The 17370-nt window shown below is 49.7% G+C and overlaps 1 protein-coding gene across 3 annotated transcripts in view; it reads right to left on the bottom strand.

The window, feature by feature from the left end:
• Positions 1-5446: 5446 nt before the first annotated feature.
• Positions 5447-17370, bottom strand: part of SEMA6A (semaphorin 6A) — a 131395-nt gene continuing 119471 nt past the window's right edge. For all 3 annotated transcript variants that reach the window (XM_004618175.3, XM_004618176.3, XM_055141991.1), the window contains one exon: positions 5447-7549. In XM_004618175.3, the coding sequence (XP_004618232.1) occupies positions 6348-7549 (1202 nt within the window). In that variant the 3' untranslated portion in view covers positions 5447-6347. The remainder of the gene's footprint in view (positions 7550-17370) is intronic.

The following is a 17370-nucleotide window of genomic DNA, read 5'->3' as shown; positions in this document are numbered from 1 at the left end:
CTTTTCTCTCCCTCTCTTCTCTCCCTCTCGTCTCCCTAGCCCAGGTGAGGGTAGTGGTCGATTGAAGAGGGAAAGAGAGATTTTTTGGCTCTCAGACTGACTTTCCATCTTCCTCATCCTAGAAGACCCCTGGAAAGTCCTGTCCAAAATTTCCCTAGTGCCAGTTTCTTGGCATCTGACATTACGTGCCATGCCACCTGTACCTGTGCTCGTGTGCATTTCCTGACAACCATCAATGAAGAATGCTTCCGATGTCATCCCTACTTTCCCATCTTTGCCGTTTTGGACCTTTCTTGCAGCCCATTGGCAGACCCAGGGCTTGCTCTGGGGATGCTTCGATGACGCTCCTGGAAGAGAAGAGACGTGGCTCACCCCCAGGTGTGAGGTGGGGTCCATCTTCCCCAGGAAGAGGGGAGGAAAGACCCTCCCAAAGGGCCCGCCTCCCACCAACGTGGCTCCGCCCCCTGACGTTCTGGGTGCTGCCCATGGGAGGGAGCAGCCTGACAGAAGCCTTTGTGTGAGCCCGTGATGGGGGGAGGGGCGGGGATGTGCTTTCGGGGGCGGGGGGGATGGGGAACCCCTCGTTACTCAGCTGCCACTCTTGATTTGCTCATATTTCATTTCCATTTGCGAGAAAGACATCTGCACATTGTTTGGCGCGGCCACGTTTAATGCACATCACTTCAGCCCTAAGCCTCTCGGAGGTCACTTCCCTGGCTCCAGGCATCCCTCGGGGGGTAGAGCTAAGGACACACAATACTCTAAATGGATGAGGGGAGCTCCCCATCTGTCTGGCATCCCGATCAATAAACCGGAGCCCTGCCTTCCCAGCGCCCTCCCAGAGTCTGTCACCACCTGGTTAGAGGAGCACAAGACAAGGGTTACCGGACAAGGGTTACCGAGTCTGAAGCACCCAGCTGCCACAGCGCTCAGCCAGGAGGAGGATTACAGTCCAAAGAAGCGCGTTGTTCTGTCCCCAGAGGGTTCTTTTAAACTCCCCTCCCCCCTTTCCCCGAGAGCAGAATGTGCCAGTGTTTGAAGTGGTAGGTGCCTTTCTGATGCTCTAATTTCACTTGCTGAGTGACTTCTTTTTATTTTGGAAGGAGCTTTTGTTCAGGCAGCCAACTCACCGGGCTGATGGAGGAGAACCGTTTGTGCTTGACGAAGCACTTAAGGAAAGTAGGCAAGTGCAAGCCTTCCGCCGTGGCCCCATCGGACACCAGTCTGCCCAGTGATTCCTGAGCCCAGCAGCCCCAGAACAGCAAGAACCAGCAATCCAGGAAGGGTTCTAAGCCCTGGAACAAAATGGGCAGACACATACAGCGCAAAAGAAAATGCTGGGCTGCTCTGTGCATCCACATTCTTTGGGCTGCTGTGAAAATTCAGGCTGCACCTGTTTGGCTTGTCACCTCTCCCCAGGCCAGAACAAAGCTGACAACAGCAAAAGCTCCCAGACCAGACACATGTCCGGTTGCCCTCCAGGGAGCGCCTGCTTCAAACTGGAGGGAGCTGAGCTCAGGCCCAGCCTTGCCTCAGCTCTGAGGAAGGAACTTGGGATGGAGAAGGGCAAGACACAAGAAGGCTCCCTGGGGAGAGTGGATGGGGGAGTGAGAAGGAAAGCCTGGACAGAGAGTGGAGCGAAGTGGGTTCTGTCAGGGTGACCGCCCTCCCCCCAGAAGGGTGAGAGGAACAGGCCAAGGAAGACTGATTTATCCTGGGAGGAACTGTTCTGCTGGCAGATCCGGGATGACGGTCACGAACGCTTTCACCCAGAGGACCTCAGGATCTCCCCACACTGTACGCCAAGGCTGCACTAGCTGGGAGGCATATGGGCCAGCTGGGAGGCTTACCCTGTCTTCGCCCTTAAGCCGCAGAGTCAACTTCTCTGTTCCATGAGAAGGAGTCTCTCTGGCGAAATGGGTGTCCCCCCACCCCCCACCCTGAGCTGATGGGATTGTTTCCTAAGTACCTTGAGATGGGAGAGAGCTGGTCCTTGTGTTGCTCCTCCCCAACATGACGTGCTAACTGGCCCGTTGCCTGGTGGCCCTCAGTCTCTTTCTGGACCAGCCCACTGTCCATGTCCACGTGACTGCGAGGGAGATATCAGCCCCCACCCCCACGCCAGCCCGCGCCTGCCGTGGGCGACCTACCCTTAGCAGGGGCTGAGCAGCCAGACTCCAGCCTTCCTTAACAGTTCTTCCTGGGCTGGCTCCAGTCTTGTCCCTCTCTTGTCAGGCTCTCAGGGACCCCACTTATGGGCACTCTCCCCTCGGTCTCTCAAATGTGTCAGCTCTGGCACCTTTGCACAAGTCATCCCTTCTACCCCGGTCACCTCCTGCCTCAACTTCCGGGCACCTCCTCCTCATTTTTCCTCACCCCCAACCCAGGTGCCACGACCATCTGTCTTTGATCACAGAGGTGGGTGCTGGGTCCTCAGCAACTTTGGGCCTGGCCCCGTGACGTTAAAGAAATGCAAAGAGAAATGACTTATTAAAAGGGTACACTTAAACTTACCTAAAAGCCAAAGAAAGAAAAAAACAGTTCAGAGAAAACTAGTTCAAGAGGTCAAAAATAAATACGGTAGCTGAACACTTATTTAATGACTGCTCTAAAAACTGCCCCCGAGGGTCAAAGCTACTCTAGGCCTCTCGTGATATTATCTGGCAAATACGGAAACGAAGGGCTCTATCCAGAGAGGCGTCCAATCATGCCTTCTGGGTTACAAGAGATAAATGCTAACGAGGAATAAAACTGGGCCCCCTCCACCTTATTAATATGTAAAGAGAATGAAGTCACATCTGTTCAAGGATCTATTTTTAGTGGACCCTACATACTAAAATCCTAGCCTTGATCTCTTAAATGATCAAGCCTACCATAAATGTTTGACGATGAGCAAGCCCATAAAAAGAAAATGCATAAAATGAATAGAGGGAGGCAAGGCATGCTCTGCCTTTTAATTACCGGTGGCTGCCGCTGCACTTTTCTCCAGATTTTGTGCAGGCAGAGGAAACAGAGTTTGTGAGGGGTAAGGTGTGTGTCAGGGGAGCAAGAGGGGGAGCTGTAAACAGATGAGTCTAACTCGTGCCAGTTAGCAATGGAGCAAAGAGTAGAATGTGACAACAGGACATGGGACTGAAAAAGGAAAACGAGATCAATGAAAGCATTCAGGACACAGGAGAGAATGTAGAACAGTCTGGTTTTATTACTTTTAAGTAATAAAGAGCCTTTTCCTTGCCTTTTTTCCCCCCTTTCCTTTTTTTTTTCTTTTTTCCTTGTTTACAACGTACAATAAGTCATGAATCAGATGTTAGAGGATATGGTGGTGATGGAGGGAAAATCGGTGACATCACAATATTTTTACAATTTTACAACAAATATAAATCTGAGTTTGTTGCATCTACCAGTGACTAGCAAGGGTGGAAAGCAAAGGCACACAGGTTTATGGACCCTCCCCCACATACAGTGGGGAAAAAAAGAGGGGACAATACTTAAATGCAGAAGACCAGCTCAATACATGTGGGCCACGTAGGGGGAACACAGCATATGAAGGTGTTCTGGGGTACAGGGTTGCGGGAGAACGGTTTGGACACAGTCTCCTTAACACGGCAGAGCAGTGAGGGCCCTGGCAGGGCTGAAGCTGCACCCACCACGCTCTTGGGGCTCCAGCCTGAGGGAGAAGGTGGCTGCTCGGGGGAGGGGAGAAGGGGACACAAACCCAGCACCTTCCCGTGTGCTGTGACTATGAAGAAGATGCAAAGGGAAGAAAGAAAACAAACCAATGATCTCAGTTTCTAGAAGATCTCGTGGGTTCAGGGTACAGAGTTCAGAGGATGTAAACATTGATTCCACTAACAAAACAAAAACCTAACAATGCAACAGCTACAAATATCTACCTCAAACAACAGCAACACTGCAAGGGATGTTTGGAACAGCAGACTGAGCCCTGGCCCTGCCATATACCAAGGAGAAACTACACTCCTTCTGGAAGCTTCTCTTCTTTACTAGCCAACTCAAAATTGCCCTAAATTCTCTCTCTCTCTCTCTCTCTCTCTCCCTCTTTCTTTCTCTCTCTCTCCCTCTTTCTCTCTGTTAAAGACAAAACTAAACCCAGAAGATCATACTAAAAGTGAAAAGATTCAGAGACACCAAATAACATTGTTTAACTGTCAAATAAAAGGAAAACAACCAAATGCAAAAACCTTCAAACAATACTGACCTCAGTGCTCATGGTTTACAGGATGTGACAATCCATTTGTTCACGATAGAGTAAACAAAAGTCCCTCTCGTTCATTTGAACTAATAAAAACCAAGGAGAAGATGAGCACATGTCCCACTCCACCCAACAGACAAGAACCACCAAAGGACGAAAAAGGTTTCCAAAAATTAAAAAAAAAAGTCTTTTGTCCCATTCAACATTTTTGCAGCATCCATTGTGGATGGCCTCGTACTGGGCATTTCCCGTTTGTGGCTATGGGACTAGCTTGCCCATGTCTGTCTCCAGGTCATCTCTTGGGTGCACTCATATGTGTGCTGAGCATAAGGCCTGGGGCCTCGTCCAGGGTGCCCCCCACCCCCTGCACCCAGCGTGTTCTCCAGCAAAAAGGTCAGAGCAGGAAAGGATGGGAATCTTTGTCCCGTTCCTGCTCCTAGGCTACCGCCACGTTAAAATGATTGAAAACATGAGGGAAATGGAGTTCTGCAGGCAGAAAGGGGGCTCTGCCACCCTCAACACTGGGGTCCGTGCTGGCAGCACAGCCCGAGGGTGGCTCTACTTGGCACGACCAGGGGGGAACAGTGCTGAGTGCCCAGTTTTCCCAGGCGGTGGCTCACACCCATCCCTACTGCCTCCTCCTTCCATCTGCCGGACGAGTACTCGCCTTCCAGAGAGTTGGGGAGGGCATGGGCGGGGGCAGCGGAGGGAGGGTTAAATAAATATCTGCATTTATTTTAGAAAGGGGGGGCGGTTGGAGCATAACCACAGTTTACAAGTGTACACAACTCAGGGTGTAAGGCACAAATTTACATGTGGAAAACAGGCTATTCACAGATGGAACCCCACGGGAGACCCGGGTGGGCAAACCTTTAATTTATGCGAGGGAGCAGCCAGCATCTAAATTAGTTCACGCGATTTGGGGCTCATGTTTGCTGTCTCACATGCAAGGTGAAATGAGATGGCACAGCACACACTGGCGCTTTCACAGAAAGGAGGAGCCACCGACAACCTGGTGGGTGGCAACAGGGCACGGAAGTGCCACCCCAAACGTTCCTCTCTTGGTTTTTTAGAAGTTAGGATCTGGAAGGACTTTTTTAAAATTAATTTTTTTTTTTGCAGGTTATATAGGCCAGAGACATGATTAACCGATAGATCTGAATACAGATTCCCCTGTTAACATTTTTTTCCTTTCACTAGCAAGCAGACAGTCCAAACAAAGCTCAGAATTCCAGCTCCAGCTTATTTACTCAGTGAATTTATTGTAAAAATAAAGAAACTCAATTATTCCAGTTAATGGATTTCACGTTAAATAGTTTTAACTTTGCAATGGGCTTTCTGAAGAGCTGTTCATAGGATGGCATGTGGATGAGTCCTTTCCTTAAGGAGAACAAGGGTGAACAATAAATAAAGAGTTACTTGCGTTAACGGTCACGTTATTTCATTAAAAGGAGGAGGAGCAGAAATCTACGACATCGACATCATGGCCCAACATGGCATTCATCTGCTAGGACAGAGAGCTGTAACACTGGTGGGCATTTCACAGTATCTGCGCATAGTAAACTTCTGCCATTGTTAAAATCTGAGTTAGAGTTATCAATGAATTCTTTTTTAAAACTTTTTTTGTCTTTTTAAATTTTCATGATTTTAAAAAAAATGTAGTGTTTTTGTGGCTTGGAGGGTGAGCCCAATTTGGCAGCGCCCTGTGTGGTCATGGAGGAAATATTCGAGTGGCTGTTCACCCCTGGGAGTGATGTGGTGTATGTGTGTCTGTGTGTGTGTGTGTGTGTGTGTGTGTGTGTGTGTCTGTGTGTGCTGGGGGTGTGCTTTTGGCTCATGTTTGTGATGATCCTTTGAAGTCTTTGTGAATCCGACCTAGTCGTGTAGGGGTGTCGGGGAAGGTGAAGGTAGCGAATGGAGCTGAGTCGGTCGCAGACCTTCACCACACCCCGCGGCGAGATTTTTCCGGAGGGCGGGAGGGAGGGGGGTCCCGGAGGGGAGGCCCAGGACGCTGACGCTGGCACAGGCCGTCTGGGTCTGGCAGGTACTCAGGCCGTCGAGGACCGTGCTGAGCTGAGCCGCGTCTCTCTCTCTCGCCTTTCCTGCGGGTTCAACCCTTGGCCCCCTCCCCCTGGGATTATGTACACGCATCGTTAGGCTTCAGGGAGGTGGAAAGGGGAGCAAAAGAGGGCTTGGGGGGCACGTCGGGCTTTAGCGAGGCCGTGCGCTTGAGCCCGGCGCGCGTCAGGGAGCTGTAGGCGTTGAGGCTGGGCTGCCTGGAGACAGTCACGGCCTGGCCCGCCGGCTGCGAGCCGTGCGCCTGGATGGAGTCCACCCTCTGCGGGGCGGGGGGCGGGTTGTCCCCCCGGCCAAAGCTCTGGTTCCGGGAGAGGTGGGAGGAATTGGAGGAGTTAGTATTGTTTCTTTTGAGCGTGGCGGCCTGGTGGTGGCTCCTCGTGAGCGAGTTCGTGGGATAGCTCCTCTTATAGTCCAGCCCGTAGGAGGCCGAGTGATGCATCTCCAGCCGCTTGCCCAGGCCGTTCTGGGACAGGGGGGCGCCCGGGGGTCCCAGGGAGGCCTCCCGCTGGGGCACCTTGGGGGGCAGGCTGTCCAGGTTCTCCACCAGGTTCACCCCGTGGTTGGGACTCTTGCTGCTGAGGTGGTCCTTGATGGTTTTGTACTCCAGGGTGGCGGCCTGGTCCTCCAGCGCCATCTGGGCCACCTCGCTCATCTTGGGCTGGTCCACGTACTCGTGCTGGTAGCCCTGCTGCGTGATGGGCAGCACCACCACGCTGGGGATGTGGCTGGGGGAGGCCCGCAGGGGCAGGTCCGTGGGGATCACCGGCGAGCCCATGGGGGGCATGTCCTTGGTGCAGGCGTTGATGAGGTTCTGGTTGCGCTCCCACTCGCGGCTGCCGCGGCTGGGCTTGCGCTTCTGCTGCAGCGTGGGCGTGGACTCGGGCGTGGGCAGTGCCGCCAGGTCCAGGTGGTGCTGGTCGGCCTTGATGAGCATCTTGGCCGTGGTACCCGGCGTGGCCAGCTTGCCGTTGTGCATGAGGGGCGTGAGGATGGCCTCGGGCTTGGGGTCCTTGGACTGCGCGTCCCCGAAGAGCCCGCTGAGCTTGGTGACGCTGCTCATGGAGCCGCGGCGGGAGTGCGCCAGCTCCTTGTCCTTGCGCGGCACGGCCGAGCCGTCCTTGCGCCGGTGGTCGCAGACGCAGTAGACGACGATGCCCGAGAAGACGGCCCCCATGACGAAGGCCAGAATGACCGCGATGGCCAGGAGGGTGACCGGGACGAGCTGGTCGTGGCCTTTGAGGTAACTCTCCCGAATCACTCCTGCAAGACAGGACGGCGGAGAGAGGTTAGGAAGTGGAGGCGGGGCCTCGGGGCTCGTTTGTGTTTGGCGCTCACCCTGCTAATTAATAACAGTAATAAGTGACAATAGCACCTCTGCACAACTTGTCTTCCAGGAGCAGCTTGCCAAAATTGGAGCTAATTAATCCTCCCAGCCTCCCCCCAACCCCCTCCCCACGCCGGTATGCAAATACGCTCCAGTCCTGGCCTGCTTTTGTGTTTAAGATTCTTGCTTTTCCCTCTCCAAAGTCTATCCTGCTCCTCCTTCGCTTCGTTCTGCGGAACATGGCACATAGGGGCTTTCGGAGACAGATCCTGCCACATTTTAGGGGGTTCAGTTTCCCCTCATAAAACTAGGACACGGGGAGTGTGGGGGAAGGGGCGAGGTTCTATGCACACTGAAGGCATAAATTGAAGGCATAAATTGCACAGGGCTCTGGGGGTTCCTTCCCCTGCTTTTCTGCGCACCATCTCCTCGAGCTGAAGAAAAGCTGTTTACAAGTTGGACAATTGGAGGAAGGGCTGCAAGGCACTGTGAAAGAAAATCTGAGGGTCACAGACCACAAATGTTCATACCGATTTTCAATCACCCCTCAAACCCCTCACCACCGACCCCCACTCCCCCGCCAAAAATTCTCAACAAAATAAACCCAAACCATAAAACACTCATTTTCAGGTAAATACACCAAATATTTCAGCAAAGCCCTCCCAGTTCTTGAACAGAAAGAAGGGGGCAAAAAGAGCATTTGGGGCTCTATAGTGGGTTTGAAAAGTGTCAGATCTTGTTATTACAACTCGGGCTTGCTGTCATGATGAGATCCTTCAGCAGAGCTAATCTCTTCAATTTAATAAAAATTATGTGACTAGACCCGTCAATAATATCACACTACATTAACCATGATGCTGTGTTTCTGGAGAGAGTGGCTTTTGCAGTTCCTGCTTAATCAGCCACCAAGCTGAGAGACTCTAATCAAACGCAAACACTGGAGCTTTTATTTTTTAATACCAAGGGAGAGTACGCATCACCACTGTCAGATCTTAAGTGCTTGATGTGGTAGCTGAAAAATAAAATCTCAAATATCTCCGTCCCCGCCTCAGGAGGGTGGAGGAACTGGAGTACATTAGAGGCACCACATGGGCTCAGGAAATGTAAACATTGTTTCTGTTATGGAAATGGTAGTAAGACAGAAAATGTAGCTTTCTGGTCTCTGGAGACGATTTTTCTTCTACTAAATCAACTCTTTCTGGAATATGTTTAATGTATTTTACTGGCAGATAGCAGTGGCATAGAATTAAGAGAGCAGAGAAGTAAAGATGCCCAGCCCTTCCCAAACACACAAGAAGCACCCGCCAACTTCTGCCGGGGCCTTGAAATGCAGCCTGGTCAAGGGTTTGGGGATTATATTTTTCCCCTGCTAAAAAATCCAGGGCTCCAAAACGTAGAAACCTTAGCTTGGAGAGGATAGTCTCTTTTCTTTTCTTTTCTTTTTTTTCTTTTTGGTTTAGGTCACACCCAGTGATGCTCAGGGGTTACTCCTGGCTCTGCACTCAGAAATTACTCCTGGTGGTTCTTGAGAGACCATATGGGATGCCAGGGATTGAACCCAGGTCGGCCACGTGCAAGGCCAACGCTCTACCTGCTGTACAATCACTCTAGCCCCCTCTTTTCTTTCTAAATTGCCTGCGCCCCTTCCGTTGGTTTGCAGTGGAAATGACTGCTCTGTGGCAAAGGAATTGTGACTTCCAGTGGGTGGGGAACAATAGAAGCAGCAAGGATCTTGCGAGAAACAAAGATTCTGCCGTGAAATGAGAGTTGGCTGGGCAGTTCAGCCCAGGGAAAAGTGTATGTCCAGTGGCAGGACTTTGAGTAATTTCCAAATGTGGCACTTCCCCCATATTTCCAGGTTTATCTTCATGAGCTTTTAAAGGAGAGGAATGAAGAAGCAAAAACCCAGCAGGAAATGCAGCCATAACTCTTATCTTTGATGCTGTGGTGCTTCCCAAACAGCGGGGTGTCTTGCATCCAAATGTTCTAATACCCAGCATCTATGGGACCAATAAAAGTTTCTTCCTTAAATTTGCGTTTCCTTGTTGCAGTGCTAGAAGAGCAATTGATTTTCTTTCAGTTTGGGTTGTATATGGAAACTATTGAATAGATTGAATGATTTTTTTTGGCGGAGGCCCTATTATGGTGAGGATTACACCCTTGGTGCTGTGGGTGGGGGTATGGGTAGGTTTATGGGACTGAATGCAGGCTTTGACTCAATCCCAAGCCACATCCCACATCCCACGTCCCTGTTCCTTCTTGTGTATCTGTACTCATCTATACCGCATCTAATAACACAGAGATACACCTGTGGGGAAAAATGGGGCTGTCTTTCTTTCACTGGTTTTGTGACTTGCGTGTGTGTGCATATTTGGGGACCACACCTAGTGCAGTGGGGGTAGGGAGCATTTCCACCTGGGGTCAGCACATACAAAGTGAGAGCCTTACCTCACATTCTTTTCTGGCCCGATGGGTAATTTCACTGGGATCTAACGCAGGCTAGATCCCCCCCACCAACAGTGGGCATTAGGTAAATTTTATCATAGTAATAGGTATCTTCTGAATTCCTTCCAGGCAACAATATTTATGAGACTGATGCCTCCACAGGTATGCATTTATGAGCAAAAGTTACTGACAGATGACTCTGCCATACTGAAAGTTAAATTCCTCCTGTTCCCTGCCACACTCCCCATTACCACCAAACTGAAGACTTTCTTGGAAGATCAAGGCCAGAGCAACCCACGCGTCCCATTCATTAACTAGGAGACCTGCACAAATTTCAAATGTATCCACTGTTTAACTTTTAGCTCCCAAATATTCTTCTTAAATGTCTGACAGTCCTTAACTATCTGAGATTTGTGCAAACCTCTGCTTTTTTTCACTGGGAAATACTTGAGTGGATGACATATTTTTTTGGGGGAGGTGGGTTTCAGTGGTTAAATCAATTGGGGTCAGATTTTTGAGGAAAATGAAGTCTCTGTACCTCTCCTTCCCAATTTGGCTTTGTAAATTGTGCCCTTAAAACCCTTTCTGCTTCTTTAGCTTTGCAATATTGCCTAGGCATCCTGTGGCTTTTCTCATCTGTTTGTATGATTGCGGATACTGCAGGTCCACACTTAGACACAAATCAGAAAGTCTGATGAATCCAGAGTCAGGAAGATGAGCAGTTAAATTAAAAATAAAGTTTGCTGGACTTAAAAAGGCAGATTCTTATACCATGAAAAAAAGGCAGAGGAGCACCCCTGGAAATGATAACACTGGCTGCAGTCCCTGTTGAAAACAGTACAACTTGCCTTGGGCCCAGGTGGAACCAGCGATGCTAGAACTTTCTTGAACACAGAAACCTAAGGAGCACACTGCTCTGGCAGGGTGAACTTTTGGAAAATGACTTAATGTTTCTGAACCTCAGTTTCCCCCTCTGCAAACTTACCATCTTCCTGTTGCTATGAGAATCAAGTGACACAATGAGTAACTTACAGAGGGTCACAGGGGATCTAAGGGACAGAGGTGAAAATAGCACAAATGGAGGTCCACAGTATAAGACTAGGGGGGGCAACCTACAGGGCAGGGGAGCACACAGGAAGGAAGCAAGGTTGGGAGGGCGGCCGTGGATGGGAAATGGTTGAGAAACAATGCTTTGACGGTCCACAGGAGCCACAGTAAGAAGTGGGGAGTGAGTGGCTTTCGGAGGGTGGAGAGGAAGGTATCTGCTCCCCGGGGGCCAACAGGGAGGAGAGAAACAGACCAGTTCTGTCATATTCCCAGTCCTCCCCGCTCCTGCTCTGTGACTACTGCTGCCACAGGGATGACAAGATGCACTCAGACACCGCCGTTTCGGGATGCTGCACCATCCCAAGCTTTGAAATATGCAGAACAACACAAGCAGGAAATGTTTAGCAGAGTGTGACTACTAAAGCTGAACCTCAAGTGGAAATGATCCTAAAATCAGTGACTTGAGACAAGGATCATGTTTGCTCTGCTTACGTCTCTCATTACCTCCAGGGTTCATAGCAAAGCACTTGATAAATAATTGCAAAATAAAGGGGTTTGTGACTCATTATAAAAACGGTTTTATTTAATTCATTTTTGTTTCAGGGCCATACCTCTACGTGCTCAGGGCTTATTCCCGGCTCTGTGTTCAGGGGTCAGTCCTGGTGTGTTGGGGACTGTATTGAATGCCGAGGACTGAAACTAGGTTGGCCACATGCAAGACAAGTCCCTACCCACTATTGCTTCTAGACGTGCAATGAGCACCTAGAGGTGCTTTTAAATGAACTCATAAACCTGGCGGGCCATCACTGCAGGGAGGACACTCTTACTTTCTCAAGGTATGATGCCCAGTGTTAATCCTGGCGTTCCCAGACAAAAGAAATGAGATAGTCGAAATTAGGTATAGTGGATAGGTTGTTTATCTTGCATGCAACCGACCCAGGTTCAATCCTTGGCACCGCATGTGGTCCCCTAAGCCCAACAGAAGTTGTCCCTGAGCACAGAGTCAGTAGCAAGTCCCAGGCAGCACTGGAAGTGCCCAAACCAACTAATCTCCTTTGAAAGAAATTAGATAGGTGTGTAAGCACTTGTTCAATAGAGAAGCCTTCTTTTGTTTTGTGGACCACAAAGCACCTGACTCTGCTCCGGGTTCACTTCTAGTGCGGATCAAACCTAGGTCAGATGTGTTACAAGGCAAAGGCCTAACCAGGTGCTGTTTCTCTGGCCCCAATAAAACTATTTTAAAAATAAAAAAAAATTGGGGGGATTTAATCCACAAAGAGAGGATAAGGATATATGGACTATTTAAAACACAGTTACTGGGGCTGGAGCGATAGTATAGTGGGTAGGGCAGGTAGGGCATTTGCCTTGCATGCAGCAGGCCCAGGTTCAGCTCCCGGCATCCCATAGGGTCCCCCCAAGCACCTCCAGGAGTAACTCCTGAGTGCAGAGCCAGGAGTAACCCCTGAGCATTGCTGGGTGTGACCCCAAACACAAAACAAAACAAAACAAAACACAACACAACACAGTTACCCTCTGAGTGTTTCCAGGTGGACAGGAATCAATCACTGGAAACAAATTCATTTCTGCAGAGGGCTCTGGGCCCCGTGAGTGTCCATGGCTGCTCAGGCTGCATGGGGACCCCTGGTCAGGTCAGAAAGTGGAGGTATCTTTGCAGGGCAGAAATTACCTCCCAGGGATCACCCTCATTCCCACCCCTGGCACTGCAGAGGGACAATCAGAGTTGGCGTCCTTACCCTGAGATGCTGAAATGCCTCCTCTACAGACCCCTGGGCCTTCTGCTCTGACCACTTGAAACTAGGGCATTTGTACTGAAAACAGTATCTGAAAAATCCTTCGCATTGATTCATTAACCACCAGCAATTTCTCATTAGTCATGAGGTCCTAAATGGTCATTCTTTTCACCTTCCTATAGCAGGAAGCCAGGCACACAATAGCTTAGAGAGGTCTCTGAAATCATGCCTACGTTGGCAGGACTAAGAAAGAATAAAATTGCCATTGCTGTTGCTGTTGTTTTTCCTCCTGAAGTCAGAGCAGTGTTTTAGCTGCTGGAGGGATGCTAGAGGGAGGTCTCAGAGGGGGCAGTTTGCAACTCTTCAGAGGGTAAAGCAATGTGAAAATAAAGAACACTCTTGCCCTGTGATTCCTAATCCCCAAATATAAGCAATTATAAACGATAAGATTAGAGAAACTACAGCACTGGTCTGATTTTCTTATGATGCATTATGAATATCACATAACAGATTCTTTATCAAAAAAATATATTTTCAGGGGCTGGAAAGATAGTACAGCAGGTGAGGCACTTGCCTTGCATATGGCTGACCGGGTTTGAATCCCCAGCACCACATAGGGTCCCCTGAGCATGGATGAGGACATGGATGAGGACCCCAGAGGACATGACCTCTGAGCTCAGAGCCAGAATGGCCCCAGAGCACTGCTTGGGTGTGGTCCAAAAATCCCATCAAAATAAAACAGCTCTTGGGCCAGAGAGACAGTCCAGAGAAAATGCAGCCAGCCCTGTTCAATCCTCAGCACTGCACATGGTCTTGTGAGTGGTGCCAGGGGTAACCCTAAGCAGAGAGCTGGCAGGAGCGCCAGAGTCCCACTGGGTAGGGCACAAAAACTAAGGAGGGGTCTGTCCAGCAGAGTCGCTATATTACCTTATCTATCTGCGTGGGGAGCTTAGCACCAAACCACAAGATAGTCTGCTTCAAAAAGGATGGTCTCCAAGGCCGAGAAAAAATTTCCTCAGTGCTGTTACCTGCATTCTCCATCTCTGTCTTCAGCAAACATTTACTGAGCACTGGCGAGCACTGTGCTGGGTTTGAGGTGGATAACACTGAAGGAGGCACCAAGCCTGTGATCCAGTGGGAGAAAGCAGGTGCTGGCTGCACTCACCCAGGAAAGCACCCCAAGAGTGGGCCAGCCTCAAGAGCTACATCACTGCTTCTCTAACGGGGACAAAGACTTGGTGCAGGAAATAGCATCTGAGCTAAGCCTGAGGCTGCATAGGATCAGCTGAGTGGAGAAAGCGACACGAACAAGCAGGGAAGGCAGCGGAAGACTGTGGTCGGGGATGACCACTGTCCAGTCTCCCTTTGGGCCTCTTTTACTGCAGGCACCCTCCCTCCCTCCATCCTGTTCTGCTGTCACTGTCCTATGGGATCTCCCAGAGTCTGTTCCCTCTGCCCACTCTCTCTCTCCCTGCTCACCCCCATGTCCTCCCGGTCTCAGCTCCAAGAGGAAGCCTTCTGCAGCCCCCACTGGTCAGGTGAATAATTTTTTTTTTTGGTTTTTGGGTCACATCTGGCAATGCACAGGGGTTACTCCTGGCTCTGCACGCAGGAATTACTCCTGCGGTGCTTGGGGGACCATTATGGGATGCCGGGAATCGAACCTGGGTCGGCCACGTGCAAGGCAAATGCCCTACCCGCTGTGCTATTACTCCAGCCCCAGGTGAATACTTCTTTCTTCACGTGTGCCACAGCTCTGCACAGCGCTGTCCTAACCCCTGTGCTCATTTTCTCATTCTTGAAGGGCTGGATCGACTCTGGTCTCCTCCAGCACAAAGGTGCTAGGATCTGTTACATCAGTAGTAAATGACTGTGTGCGTGAAAGGGAGTACTGCAGGGGAGAACGAAAGTGGCCGCTAAAAACCACCTGGAAGCCCAATGTAAAAAGTGGCCTTGAAAGATTAAAAAATAATAATAATAATAAAACAAGATGGAAGACACGGTCAGTTTTGAAAGGCAGGTTCCCGGACAATTTTCCTGTAATTTCAAGGGTCTCCTTGCCTGAGAAAGCTGACATCAGCTCGCTCTGCCTCGGGCTGAATCCATTTTTCACAAAAGACTGACTTTAAGGAGTCAATACCTTTCCATCAAGAGCTGAACTGATGATTCCAGTTTTCAAAATGAAAACTTTCTGTCTTCAGTTGTGCTCCCTTACAAGATCCAGACAGAGCTGGGAGCTGCTATTGGTTCCAACCACACCAAAAAAAAAAAAAAAAAAAAGGAGGGGGGAAGTGAAACATACAATGTCAGATGCATAAGATCAATAATAACACCCATTCCGATCAATAATAGCAGTCATTCGCTGCTACTGAGATGAGGAACGGCCATACCCAAATGTACCCTGGTCAACTTGCCCAGCAGATGAGACCTCTGTGGCCAGCCCCTCACAGTGGTTCAGCACGCCCTTTCCTTGGCCCATCGGCCCGGCTCACTGGCCTGCCTGTTTCGGAGCCGCTGTGATATGATGGATGTGTCTGTCTCCATAGTGAAGTGATTAATGGGCATCTGTGTGGAGCGGACCCGGTGACCACAAAGACAACAAAGCCCCTCTGTGTCCTGTGGAGAAATATGCATAGGCAGAGAAGAGAGGATGGACGTTTCCTCCACTGCCTGGGCCAGCGCGGGTGTGCGTGTTGGGTCTAAGCGCTCAGAAAGATGGCACACCACCAAGAAATGCCCCGGAGTCAGGGTCCCCTAAAAATAGACGCTTGATTCGACTTTATGGTAAGACAAGCCTGCAATTTCCTTGAAATCCTCATAACAACTTTGGGTGAATGGGATCTAACAACCCAATTTTTCTGGTTTGAAAATCTTATTGCAACAAAATGCCAGGCTCCCAGTCTCGCAAGGCAGTATGAATGAATGAACTAATCACGGGCCAAGTACCACGGCCGCTAGCCACAGAGGGCCCGCTGTAATCCCTGTCAAGGAGAGAAGCAAACAAATCGGGGGTGGGGGGGAAGGGGGAGAAGCCCTAACTGGAGACAATTTATCCTCAAAGGCACGCCCCATCCACTGGAGATGATCACACTGAAATGTAATGGGAGTTCTCTGTGGTTATCTCGGCAGGAAGCGGCCCTCTTCTTGTCTTACCATATAACGCGAACCAGATGGCGCAGGCATAAACTCAACTGCCAACAGCCACCTTGGAAATGGGCTCAGAGCTTCTAACTCGGACTGTCCTTTTCATTAAAGTATATAGATTTTTACCTGCACAGACTGCAGATCAGTTGTTGGGAGGGACCAAGGTCTTCAAGAGGTGCCTAGTTAATGACTGACTGGACTAAATTAGAGACTGCCTCTTGGCTAGTTGAAAAATCTCAATTTGGAAGCTATTTTAAAATTCATATTTTGAAATAAGGCTTTGCTGTGGACGGGTGTGAGCAAATGCGTTTGGGGGAAATGGGGTGCGGGAGGGTGGGGTGTCTCTGATGCCATCATAGGGAAAGGGAGAATGAATATGACATTCCTATTTTAGGGGAAGAACGACTTTATATTCCCGGCCCGCCCAGTGTCGGCAGGAGTCTCAGGTGGCCTGGAAGGCAAGGCAGAATTTGCATGGTTTATTTTTCTTCCCTTTGAGGTTCTTATCCAGCTAAGACTGGAAATCCAACATCTAAGCAATATATGAAAGCAGACAAAGCATTTCTATTTTCCCACTTCCTGATCCCATCTTCTTCCTTTGCCCTGCCACGAGGCATCAAAGCTACAAAATAGGGAAGTGGGTCTCCTTATGAAACTGAGACTCAGGTAGCCCTCCGGATTATTTTAAGTGCTTTGATTTTTCTCTATGAAGAATACGAGGAAACAGGTCTGCCTGAAAACTTCGGAAACTGCAAACTTGAACTTGCCACAAATGGAATTGAGATCTGGGTTACAGAGGAAATGGGTGTTACTAAGAACTCCTGAGGCTTGGCGAGCTGGGTTTGAGTCTTGGTTCTAGCACTAATCGAGTGACCCAGTTATTCAGCCTTCCTTGCTGCCTTGTTGCCTGGAGTGCGGCATATGAGCAGAGTATTGTTGGGAGGATAAAATTAATGAATGCATAGAAAGCACCGGGCATTGTGCAGGACACCTGTTCATGCTGAATTAATTATGGAAGGGAAGTGTTCTAGAATTTTTGACAGCTACTTGACCGATACAGGGTCCGAGACAGACTGTTGTAAGGCAATTCTCTGGTAGGGTTCAACTAAGATACAACCAAGTGGGGGAAAAATAGGCTTAAAGATAAAACAAAGGACTGGACAGATAATACAGAGGTTAAAGTGTTTGTCTTGTATGTGGCCAATCCCAGTTCAGTCCTCAGCACCACATATGGTCGGACCCCTGAGCACTGATGGAAGTTGGCCCTGAGCATAAAGTCAGGAGCAGCTCTTGAGCACCGGTAGGGCACCCTCTCAGTTTTAGGGTGTGTCCTTAAATCAGACAGCTCAGAGCGCCTGGGCTGGTGTCCT

The sequence above is a fragment of the Sorex araneus genome, chromosome 6, assembly GCF_027595985.1.
Source record: "Sorex araneus isolate mSorAra2 chromosome 6, mSorAra2.pri, whole genome shotgun sequence".
Lineage (NCBI taxonomy): Eukaryota > Metazoa > Chordata > Mammalia > Eulipotyphla > Soricidae > Sorex > Sorex araneus.
The sequence above is the reverse complement of the archived record's forward strand: the minus strand, read 5'-3'. Positions and strand labels throughout refer to the sequence as shown.